The sequence below is a fragment of the Daucus carota genome, chromosome 1 (assembly GCF_001625215.2).
Source record: "Daucus carota subsp. sativus chromosome 1, DH1 v3.0, whole genome shotgun sequence".
Taxonomy (NCBI): Eukaryota; Viridiplantae; Streptophyta; class Magnoliopsida; order Apiales; family Apiaceae; genus Daucus; species Daucus carota.
In genome coordinates, this window is record NC_030381.2 from 19600575 (window position 1) to 19613390 (window position 12816).

General features: G+C 34.0%; 2 protein-coding genes across 2 annotated transcripts; both read left to right on the forward strand.

Annotated features, from left to right (window-relative positions):
- The first annotated feature begins 1264 nt into the window (after nt 1–1264).
- LOC108204863 (putative mannan endo-1,4-beta-mannosidase 9) lies at nt 1265–3217 on the forward strand. The gene is made up of 5 exons (XM_017374510.2): nt 1265–1724; nt 1817–2008; nt 2216–2338; nt 2421–2623; nt 2718–3217. The coding sequence occupies exons 1-5, from the start codon at nt 1368–1370 to the stop codon at nt 3073–3075; spliced, it is 1233 nt and encodes a 410-aa protein (XP_017229999.1). The 5' UTR covers nt 1265–1367; the 3' UTR covers nt 3076–3217.
- Nucleotides 3218–4411: 1194 nt separating this feature from the next.
- LOC108204862 (O-fucosyltransferase 38) lies at nt 4412–12141 on the forward strand. Its single transcript, XM_064092624.1, has 11 exons — nt 4412–4676; nt 5815–5893; nt 6154–6221; nt 7620–7708; nt 8072–8253; nt 8691–8815; nt 9796–9932; nt 10259–10472; nt 10577–10761; nt 11089–11184; nt 11782–12141. Exons 1-11 carry the CDS (start codon nt 4473–4475, stop codon nt 11927–11929), a joined length of 1527 nt encoding a protein of 508 aa, XP_063948694.1. The 5' UTR covers nt 4412–4472; the 3' UTR covers nt 11930–12141.
- Nucleotides 12142–12816: the final 675 nt, after the last annotated feature.

The window sequence follows — 12816 nt, forward strand, 5'->3', positions numbered from 1 at the left end:
ATACATAACTACAATGGGAAAATTTAGCTGTTAAAAGTTGAAAATAGTAAAATAATAGATTTTTAAATAATAATATTATTTTATTTATCTATAAAAATATATATTTATATAAAATATTTATTTGACTGAATTTATAAGAAAGTTATTTATGAAATTTATTTACGATAAATAACTAATATTTGAAAGTATAACTATTAGAATTCGAAAATAACAAAACAACAAAATTATGAATATAGCCTATAGCTAATGCCACCCAGCTTACACATTCAGCAAATTTTTACCTAATCCATCTATATTTCCACTTTTAAGCAATGTTCTAAAAGTCGGCGATTAATCGGGATTAATCGTCGATTAATCGCTGTTCGGTCGGCTACCGTCTCGATTAAGCGTTAATCGGTGTAAAAATCGTTCGGTCAAAGTCGGGATTAATCGGTCAAAAGACGGGATTAATCGGAAAAAGTCGGTTAAAAATCTGTGAATTTTAAAGAATTTAAAAATACAAAATATTTTTTTAAAAATTGTTAATTTATTTTCAAATAAAACAAAAGGCACGGAAATGAAAAATCACAAAAATTAAAGTTATTTTTATTACTTTTAACTCTTTCAATATTAGGCCCTAAATTTTAATTACAAAATTTGCAATATCATTATTCGCATATTCAATCAAATTCAAGTTTATATACGAGATGATTAGACTTGTATATGTATATAAAAACATGTTTTGTATTATAAAAAATCATTAATCTTTAAATTTTATAAGAATATTAATTTATAATATATATAATTATATTAATATATATATATATAATTTTAAAAATAATATGAAATTTATTACGATTAATGATCCGATTAATCGCTAGACGATGCTTTCACTGACTTAGTTTTAACTAACAATTATAGCTATATACACTTGCCGTTAGTTTTCATGGGTTGATACCTAACGTGAAACTTTAAACATATCTCTATTCAAATCAAAAGATGTACTCTCTTTCGCAATGATAATGATCAACAATTTGATGAAACTGTTTCAAAATTTGCCTCCAATTCGATACATAGATCGTCACCTTTCATGTTTGCAGTTACAGTTATACACTAAGGAGAAGTTCCCATACTTTTTTAAACTTCCCATATTCACAAATAGTTGGTTACACTTTTAGTGCAAGTGGCTACTATTCACCTCTTTTGCACGAAAGAAGAACATTTAGGTTCTTCTAAACTGCACGAAACAATGCACATAAAGATTGCAGTTATTTCATGTTTGGATAGAATGCATGGTCACTATGGTCCTCCAAGAACACTATATAAGCTGGAGCAATGTGATGTAAATTCATCTCATCATATCTTGGCTATCAAGAGCTTTAGTAACAATGACGAGAAATAGGTTGTTCAACACTGCTGTTTTATTTGCACTTGTTGTTATCTTCTCTGGTTTCGAAACCAGAGGAGTCGAAGGTAGAAGTGGGAAGAACATTAATGGAAAAGGCTTCATTAAAACGAGCCGAACTCATTTCGTGCTTAATGGAAAGCCATTTTATCTGAATGGATTTAATGCCTACTGGTTGATGTATCAGGCGTCGGATCCTTCCACGATAGGGATGGTGAGTACGACTCTCCAGCAAGCGTCGATGCATGGCATGAATGTGGCAAGGACTTGGGCGTTTAGCGACGGAGGTTACAGGTCGTTGCAGTCCTCTCCTGGTGTCTACAATGAGGACATGTTCAAGGTACAAGGCTAGAAAGACAGTTTAATTAGTGTGTTAACATGGTCATTTTTATTTTGCTGTTGGAAAGTATAATTTGGTTGATTTTTGTTCAGGGTTTGGATTTTGTGGTAGCAGAAGCTAAGAAGAATGGGATTTATTTGATGCTGAGCTTGGTGAATAACTGGGACGGTTATGGAGGACGAAAACAGTATGTTCAATGGGCGAGGGATCAAGGCCATTACATGAACGACGATGACTTTTTTAGCAGCCCGGTGACTAGAGAATTCTTCAAAAATCATATTAAGGTATTTGTTAAGTATAAAAATTTCAACTGCTTGGAATCATTTTGCATATATGCTTTCCATATCGAAAGTGGTTAGTTATGCCTGTTGAAGAATTTTAAATCCGTACACAAACGACGAGTGCATGGCTGCAGCATGCCATATTCAGTTACTTTGTGTGTGCAACAGGTCTTCTTTTTGCTCTGTTTTGTGACCATTTTTAATTTGTAGGCTGTGCTGACAAGGGTAAACACAATTACCGGGGTAGCCTACAAAGACGATCCGACCATTTTTGCATGGGAGCTGATGAATGAACCTCGCGTCCAGTCTGATCTGTCTGGCAAAGTTTTGCAGGTATGTATAATATTCTTGTCTGCAACTATTTATGTTATGTTCATAATTAGTATGAATCTTATTATATATGTCAATGCTGCAGGACTGGATCGTTGAAATGGCAAGGCATGTGAAATCAATAGACAAAAACCATCTTCTTGAAATTGGCCTTGAAGGGTTCTACGGTGAGTCCATGCCCGAAAAGAAGGTATTCAATCCTGGTTACGAAGTTGGCACAGATTTTATCTCCAACAATCAGATCCCTGAAGTCGATTTCTCCACCATCCATCTCTACCCCGATCAATGGTACATTCATTAACTAATTATTGCACGAACCAGAACCAGAACCAATAAATATTACTAACAATTTAACATTTATGAAACTAAAATGTGTGATCAGGGTGCCAGGAGCCAATGAGCAGGGACAAGCTGATTTCGTGAACAAATGGGTAGCAGCACATATTGAAGACTCGGAAAAAGTGCTAAAGAAGCCAATCATGGTGACTGAATTCGGGAAATCATCACGAACATCAGGCTACAGCGTTGCAGCACGAGACGCGTACCTGGGGAACATCTATGATGCAGTGTACAAGTCTGCAATATCAGGTGGAGCAGCAGGTGGAGCTGCGTTTTGGCAAGTGATGGCCAAGGGAATGGAGGGTTGGGGTGATGGCTATGAGGTTATGTTGGATCAGAGTCCTTCCACTGTGGCTGTTATTGCTCAACAATCTAAGCGCCTTTCAGCCCTTACCCACTGATTCTTGGAGAGGTTATAAATAACTAATAATACACTGAATTCTTATAAATTAAGGGGTTCATTATTCTCCCAGCTTGAGCAATATTGTTATAGGCAATTTTCAATGACATGAATTAATGAATTTCGGGTTTGTTCTTATTGCATTTCGACTTTGTTTTATGCAGTCTGGACGGTGATATTATCCTTTAGATTTACTTGAAAGTTAAAAATACATAGCAAAAAAGATGATTAAAATATTCAAAATAAATATTTCCTCCTTTCATTACATCCTATGCAATAAAATTTCTCTCGATATTAAATATAAACTAATAAATGCAAAGAACGAATTTAACCGTATTAACATTCTCTTGTAATAATAATAATTTTAAGAGGACCGCTTATCTCTTAACATATATATATTCATAGATCATATTTTATTCAAGATTATCAATAAATTTAAATAATTAATGATGGTGTAACAATACCCGCATTTTAAATATTTTTAGAAATATGTTTCGGTAACTAATTTTCAAAAATATAAAATATGTATGATAAATAAGTAGTTAGGTGAATTAGTAATTAAAGACACTAGTTATCATCTATACTTCCACCGTCCCAACTCCCACCCAATAGTATACATTTGGGGACGGGACGCGGCACAGATTTAATACTTTAATAAAATATAGTTCTATAACTCATGTTTAAGAAATTTTTTTCCTCTATAAAAATATAGTCCTTCTGTTCTACTCATTTGTTTACATTGGGGGACGGGGGCTTGGCACGCATTCTAATTTTCTCGTAAAACGTAGTTCAATAAATTATTTTGAATTTTTTTCTTTTGGAATAAAAATTTGATGTTTAAATTTTTATACAAAAAAGAAAAATTTCAAAAATAAGTTATAAAACTATGTTTTATATGCGCCTTAAAATGAGTGTCGAGCAGTATGAAAAAATCGTAAAGAAATGAGAGGGACAGAGAGAGTAACATTTATATTTTTATACAGAGAACAAAAAATTTTTAAAAAAATTATAGAACTATGTATTATTATAAGAACCTTTAAATGTGTGTCGAGTGGTGATAAAGAAACGTATACAATTGATTAGGACGGACGGAGTATAAAGTATCAGTTTATCTCTATTTTCTAATTTAATATAAAAATATATCTTCTAGTAAATTAAAATTTAGATAAATATAATATTTTTTTTGAATTTAATAAAAATAATAAAATATATTTATACTTTATACTAATTAACATAATCATAAAGAAATAATTTATCAATTTCGACATTTATGATATATAATAAAATAAACAATAAATTTAAAATATTCACAAAACAGAAGTTTTAACACCCGGTTCTCGGCGGTTAAGAACGAATAAGAACACAACGCGAGATCTGGAAGTAATGTACAGCTGAAAGATGTTGTCGGCGACGAGCAGAAGCTCCGCATCTTCATTACACTTGAAATCCACCAGACATTTCCATAGGAAACCATCTCCATACACAATCACGCTTTACATAATCGCCCTATTTGCTCTCTCTATTTTCATTTTTATTTACTACAGTAAAGATATCTTAGACATTGATGATCAGCACAAGCCCTTTTCGTCTCAATCCCACCAGGTCTTATATGTTTGCATAAGCGTTTATGTGTGATTTTAACAACTGGGTTTGTGTTTGTTATGGTTTTAGTCATTTGTAGTTGATGTAAGATGAAAAATAGGGGAATTAGGGTGTTTCTTTGTTTTGTTACATTGCTTAGGTTTGTGATTGTGTTCGACAAGTGGCGTGTATGTGTTTGTAAGATGTGATATTGGGTTGTTGTTGAATAGGTTGGACTTGATTATATGTCAATTCACTATGCCGATTGCTTTGTTTAAGTAGGTGTTTTGTCTTCCGAAAAAATATACTTGAATAAGTGATCAAGCAAATTTATGTATACTAAGAGAGATACATACATTCTTTATAGGTTATGCTTACCTCCCCAAGTAGCTACCATGGAGCTTGAATAGCCACTTATTAGAGTGTTTAATTTTCTGCTAGTATTTGAAATTTTCAGATATATCCGTATTCTTAAGTTAGTTTGGGAATAGGAACTAGTCATTGTGATGAGATTTAAGCTATTGTTCTGTTAAGACAAAAAATCAGATGTTGATAATTTATTAATCCATGCAGTGCGTACTAATGTTGTGTTTGGTTGGGGAGAATGGAATGAAATGACTAAAAATACATGAAAATGGTAGAGGTAGGAGAAAAGTTTTGAAAAAAAAATTGAGTTAGTGTAAAATTGTGATGATAAAATTTGAGAAGAAAATGAGTATAGGAAGGAATGGAGCATTCTTTCTCAAATTGGAGGTGTGATTTCTAGTAGGTGTAAGGAATGGAATGGAGGAAGGAATGAAATTTTAAACATTTGTCCATAACATAGTTCAAATTTCATTCCGTTCCTTCCATATTCATTCACCCCAACCAAACACAACAGAAATGGAGTGTCTCCTGAAATTTAAGTATCAATCCAGCTAGGGTCTCACTTCTATAGGATGATGTTAATATTTCAGCAGGATGCAAAATGCTTTAATATAAACAAAAGACTCCATGCATTCATTTCTCATGATTTTTTATAATATCGATTTTTCATGTACAAATATCTGTTGTGCCAAGTGATGTAATAGTCACTCTGCAGAGTAGAAGTGCTAAGTCAAACTATTAGTTGTACTGGAAAAAGATATATTAGACATTTTACCTGATAAAAATGTTACAGCTGTCAGATGAACAAGTCCAGGGAGCTCTCTCGAGCTATGGTTTACATCAATGCGTCGAACCAACTGCAAAATATAAAGGTTCAATCTTCTCATCTGTAGTATTTGTTTTATGTTATGTAACTGAAAGCTAAGACTCAATAGTGCATACTCAAAGAACATGTGAGAGCACTAATTGAACATGAAAACATCCCTAAATGGACGATAATTTTCATTTTTGTCAGTTTTTCTTAGATGATCCTATATCGGTAATATTCTATTTTATTAACTCTAGAACTCCAGCCCGTTACTTCTTATAGAGCTCATAATTTTTGTTGACAATGTCCATTTTCCAAGTTCAGCGGCACTAGGATCGGATCATTATATAACTGTAAGAAGTAATGGAGGACTGAATCAAATGCGAACTGGTGTAAGTAACCAAGTATTCTATTCCATTCCTGTATGTTGTATTATGTATGCTCATCCCGTTTGTGATAGAATCTCTGTTTGTATCGGAAACTATAAGACATTTCTTTAGAATTTCGCATGTAAAGCTGTAGCATGTTTTTATCATCGGTTTTTCTAGTGTGTGCCCACTGCCCATGGACACATGCAAAGAACTAAATTCTATAAGTTTAGCTGATTTTGATTGGCTCCTACTTCTTAATAATGGTGGACCCCCTGCATATACAAAAACTATACCAATCAAACTGAGCTAAATGCATAGAATTTAGTGCTTAGCATGTATGTGCGCATGGGCACACACTAGACAAACCGTTTTATTATACCAATTAAGTGTAGCAAGTTCTTAGCATATGGTTTGAATGATATAGAACATATATGATTGAGAACATTTTTCTTTCGGATTGTTTCCTGATAATAGGAGTCTACTATATATTGCATGTCATAATCTACTACCATAGATAGATCTTACATGGCCACATGGAAAAGATACACATTATTAAAGCCCCACCATATGGACATCTCGACAAAGCTTCTTTTCATCAGGTTGTCTGTGGTGACTCTGGTCCACAACTGTGCCAGTTTTAGAGTAAAGAGTATTGTGTTCTTGTTTTGTCTATTTTCGGATGAGAAGAAAATACTCAATCATTCGTGTTGCTTTCCATCCTTTGTTTCTTGTATGTTGCATCAAAAGATGAACTACTAGTTTAGTTTAGCAGTACTTTAATCCGCTGCCTAGTCCTCTCCAATCTCATGATTTGTATTAATATATTATTATTAAAAAAAAAATTAGATAAGAATTCTATATTGTTTCGTTGGTAACGAAATAATGAAGTTATGGGAGGGCTTGGGACTTTTGGTCGCTAAATTTTTTCTCTTACAGGATTAGAGATACACTTTCCTTTCTTGTTGTTCTTACTTAGGGATCAATTTCTTGTTTAAGTTCATAAAAGAACATGATAGTTTATTATATGCGTAAAATCACATCAAGGAAACACAATTTAATACAAGGTTAGTCTATCTAAATACAGGGTTCTAAGTGCAATGGTCCATTGTCCAAGATAATAGAATGATGATTTTAGTTAAACCCCAAGAGAGACTAAAATACCACAGAATAATATAGGTACTTTATGTTTTGCACATACATACTCACGTACCGTAAGTTATGGTACCAGATATTGTTACTTAATAAACCAGTATATTTCTTGGATACTATATTCCTTTTTTAACTAAACAAAGTATTATGTGGATATGTCAATGCTCATTTAAGCAAACTAGCCAGTGGTTATATGCTCTATTAATATGAATAATAAGATTTTCATATAATTTTACCAATCTATATCTTAAAACTTCGTTTCACTCACAGATATCCGATATGGTGGCTATTGCACACATTATGAATGCAACCTTAGTAATTCCACAGCTGGATAAGCGCTCATTTTGGCAGGACAAAAGGTGGTTTATCTTGCCCCAGTAATATGTTTATACTCCCACCCTTTGTTTCAGAATATATGCACTCTTGTCTGGTACAAAATTAATCAAATTTAGCCAATAATTATTGTTTTCTAACCGTGTAAGTACTCTTATTACATTTTTTTTTATCATCTGAATTTCTCAATTTGTGATTCGGAAACAATTTCACTGACTTTGTTATAATAGATCATTCTTTTAAAATATAATAATGTGTGGTACCAAATAAGTGAATTACTTTTGTTGCTTATGATGCAGTATACAGTACTTGCATCAAATTTCTGTTATGCAACATATATTGTTGTCCACCAATTGTCTGCGCCACTTACACTCTCCTCTCTGTTGCAGTAAATTTTCTGATGTATTTGACGAGCCACACTTCATTAGAAGCTTACAAGGAGATATTCGGATTATCAGAGAGCTACCTGGGGAACTTGTATCTCTCCCTCATGCCAGAAAGCACTTCACCTCCTGGTCTGGAATGGGATACTTTGAGGAGATGAAACAAATATGGAAGGACCACCAGGCATGTTCCTGCTTGCTATCCATTTAAAAGGGAAACATGTAAACTGACATCTTACAGGTGGAAAATAACTGTATCACCATAAAGAATATAGATAAATGATTAATATCTTACTACCATAAAGAATATAGATACATGATTAATATAAGCCGACTTGTTGAGTGGAAAAGTATTTGTGTTTAACTAAAGGAGAAAAGTTATATGTTTCTTAGTGTAATTTAAAATCCAAATGCTACAGGTGAATCAATCCGGGTCTTCTAAGCTATTCGCAATGGATACAGTTTTTTTTTTCCAGCTTTTACATTGCAGCCAAGTGCCCTTACGGCATGCTTATATTTCTTTATTTTACAAAATTCAACCATTTAGTAGTTATACAATTGTAGCTCATTGTTCGTTCAAGTTCAATATTGAGTTTGACATGTAATTTCTGATACGTGCAGGTAGTACATGTTCCGAAGTCAGATGCTCGCCTTGCCAACAATGATCTTCCCCTTGATATCCAGAGGTTGAGATGTAGGTCGCTTTATCATGCTCTTCGCTTCACACCTCCTATAGAGAATCTAGGGAAGGTTAGACTTTTGGCTTACCCTACTGAATTTGCATCCCTTTATCGAGTCTCATTTAACATATGAGGTGCACCAAGGTGCAGAAGTCTCTTTCGAAGCTTAGGCATGGGCCACAAGGCGAGGCACGAGCCCAAATGAAGTGATTTCATCATTTGAGGACATTATATGCATAATATGTGAAATGGAAAGATTAGTCCCATCAAGTACGAGTCCTTGTCCCCCATAATCACATATGCCTACATACTCCTACTGCTTTACACTATAAGCTGTTGCCAAACAGTGGGTATGTGTGTGTCTATATAAAAAATGGTAGTAAATGTAAGGTCGCCAGAAAGAAATGAAATTAATGAAAAGCAGCAGTAGCAGATGGGGATGAAAAGAGGTAAAAAGAAACATAAGTAGCAATAGATTCAAGAAGAAAAGTGAAGAAGAGCAGGGCAGCAGAAGGGGAGAGAGCAATACTACGACAAAGAAGAGAATAAATACTACATACCGGAGTAGTTGAGATTTAAAATAAATATTCACAGTGGGATCACATTGATTTACTACATCTCATCTCATGCATATTATGCCTTGCGTGCCTTGCGCCATAAAGGCCAAGGTACATGCCACATGCTATGACTGCACCTGGTTCAAGGCTTGAAGGCATGGTCGTACAGCCGTGCATCATATAATTATTAACACAAGCTACAATCCCATATTCTTTTGGCTGTATATTTTCTGGTCAGGGCAAGTAGTATTTTTTAGTTTGATCATTGATGGCTTACAGTGTAAATAATTTGCAAGTAGTTTTTTTTAAGATATCAGATTTTGTAGCATGCATGACAATCTTTGATACAAGTTGGAATTTTAAACATGAGAATATTAGAGATACTTTATATGTTTAAGATCATGTGTGATAGTTAAAAGGATACTTTTAAGAGGTCTCCTATGGGGATTCCTGTTAAATTAGGTTCTGAGCATACATGACGGTGACACCACAGAAGCTAGTGGAGCGGCTGAGATTGCGTGCGGAAAGATATATTGCTCTTCACCTCAGATATGAGAAAGACATGTTATCTTTTACTGGGTGTACCTATGGTCTTACTGATGCTGAATCCGAAGAGCTGAGAGTGATGAGGTGAATTTTTTTAAGACCGACACTCAACTTTAATTTTCGTAATTTGTATATAGTCATAGATACCCATATGTGATTTATAATCTTCCTGCTAAAATTTTCGTAGAGGATTCGAGTTAAAGCAATTTTCAATATTGTTTAATGTGGAAATACAATGTGAAGCTTGAGCTAAATATTGGTTTGTTGACGCATGATCGGCTATAAATTATATATGGATATTATATAAAATATTCTATATATTCTTAGTTCCTTGTTTAACATAGTGATAAATTTCACAAATCCCTTAAAAGTCTGTGGATACATGTAACATTTTTAGCATAAATTTATAGGGAAAACACCAACCATTGGAAGATGAAGAAGATAAATTCAACAGAGCAAAGAATTGGAGGGTTTTGTCCACTAACTCCTAAAGAGGTTGGCATATTTCTTCAAGGTCTTGGTTATACTTCATCGACACTAATATACATTGCGGCTGGGGAGATTTATGGTGGAAGCACTCACCTTAAAGAGCTTACATCTCGCTTTCCGAATGTTGTTTTCAAGGTCTGCTGAATGTTACTTTCTTTTGCTTGTATTTCTTTATGTGAAAATACTATTATCTTCCTAAATTTAAATAGGTAATTGAGTTAAGCATAAATTGATGGCAGGAAACAATTGCTACTGAGGAAGAGCTGAAAGAATTAACCAATCATGCATCTCAAACTGCAGCTCTTGATTATATAATATCAGTAGAGAGTGACGTATTCATTCCATCGCATTCAGGTAACATGGCAAGAACTGTTGAGGGGCATCGCAGGTTTCTAGGCCACCGAACAACAATTACCCCTGACAGGTATGTATTATATGTTACTCTTTTACTATAAATATCTTATCAATGTTACACGATATTATTTTTCTCTACTCATTGTGTGTAAAAAAAATGGTTAGCATCACTTCCATTTTAAAGTCCTGTATCAACAGAAAAACACTCTTGTTCATTTCCAATGCATAGAGTAGTGCGAAGTGTGCTATCATAGTGGCCAAGCCTCTGGAAATAAAACAAAAGATCTTTCCTCCTATAATCATGCTGCAGTTTATTTGATTGGATTCTTCATCTGTAAAATGATTACAAGTAAGACCTGTATTGAATCTGATTTGCTTCGGGATGCATAATTTGCAGGAAAGGTCTGGTTGACATATTTGATAAAATGGATAGTGGACTGCTTAATGAAAGCTCATCGTTGTCGCGCCTTATAATTAAGCTGCACAAAAACAGGTAATTTGCTTACTATTGGTAGATTTGGGTGTTTCTGCTGTAGCTTGTACTAAAGTCATAACTGTACTCACGGGAAATAAAAATCTGTGAAGTTCTAGTTAGTTTTGGAATCTGAAAAGTCTATTGTAGTAGCTTCCCATAACACACAAATTTGTGACTTGATAATTGATATGGATTTACAATTACACATCATAATCAAACATTAAAACTAAACTCGTTAAACTTTACATAACTATAACTAGATATATGCAGTCCCTGTTGTTCTTTGTCATCACGTAGTCTCGTAATTTGTGACTTGATAATTGATCTGGATTTACAATCACACATCATAATCAAACATTAAAACTAAACTCGTTAAACTTTACATAACAATAACTAGATATATGCAGTCCCTGTTGTTCTTTGTCATCACGCAGTCTCGTAATTTTCTGTTTTGTAACTTATTCTCATAAACCAACCCCCCCCCCCCCCCCCCCCCCCTCCCCCCGGGGCAATTAAAAATGCAGGATAGATCACTTTTGTAAAAAAAAAAAATTAAAAAGAAAAGACCACAATTTTACCAACTGTAAATGTTTTTTTAACAAATAACAATTCCAGGCGTGGTGCTCCCAGAAAAAGAGGCGGCCCTCCTCCAGGACTCAAAGGCCGAGCAAGGTTAAGGTTTGAAGAACCCTTCTACCAAAATCCATACCCAGAATGTATATGTGATTCAAAAGTCACTACAAATAGTAGTCATAGTGCGTAGGTCAGCTTGCACTTATCACTAAAAAAGATGTTCCGAGACATTAGATAATTCAAATTAGAATGACAGTGCTTTTTACTGCTGCAAGCCTTTTTGTAATTGAACTGGTTCCTTTTTTTGGTTCTTCGATTCTTTCTAGAATCTGTATTTTATGTTAAGATCCTGTACAATCAATACAAGTAGTTATCATATATCAATTATACATTTTACTTGTATATCTTTTAACATTTTTATTAAAGAATTGTTAGAATCCTCCCTCCCCTCTTGTTTTATTTTGAGAGGGTCACCATGTAGTATTTGTCCTTATATATGTTAAATTGATGTCATTAATTGTAGTGTTCTTAATTTTACATAATCTTAAACTGGGAGGAAACCAATTTCGTAACAGAAAGTTTCCTCTGCTTCCTGCACTATATACAGGCCTGTTTGGAAGTAAGTCAAAGTTTTGAGAAAAATTTAGCGGGTGGGGCATATAAGAGGTTTGATCACATGAATTATTAGTGATTGAAAATAAAATAGTGATTTGGACTTAAAAAGTCAATTTTAAAAAAGTTAGTTAATTTTTTTTTGATCTTATCTATATGAATATATAAGCTTAATTTAGCACTATCAATCAAGAAGTGTCTAAGAAGAAATTATATTAGTTAAAAGTGTGAAATTACTCATTAATTATTTATACATGTTCATACATCTTGATTAGGGATGGGCATCATGTCACTTCGGGTCGGGGATCGCTATAACCGGCCCCGATCCCCGAATCTAAACCCAATCCCCATCCCTGGCCCGATCCCCATTGAGGATTATTTTTCGATCCCCATCCCCGGCCCGATCAGGATTCGGGGATACCCGCGGGTGATTCGGGGATTTTTAATTTAAACTAAAACTTTTAA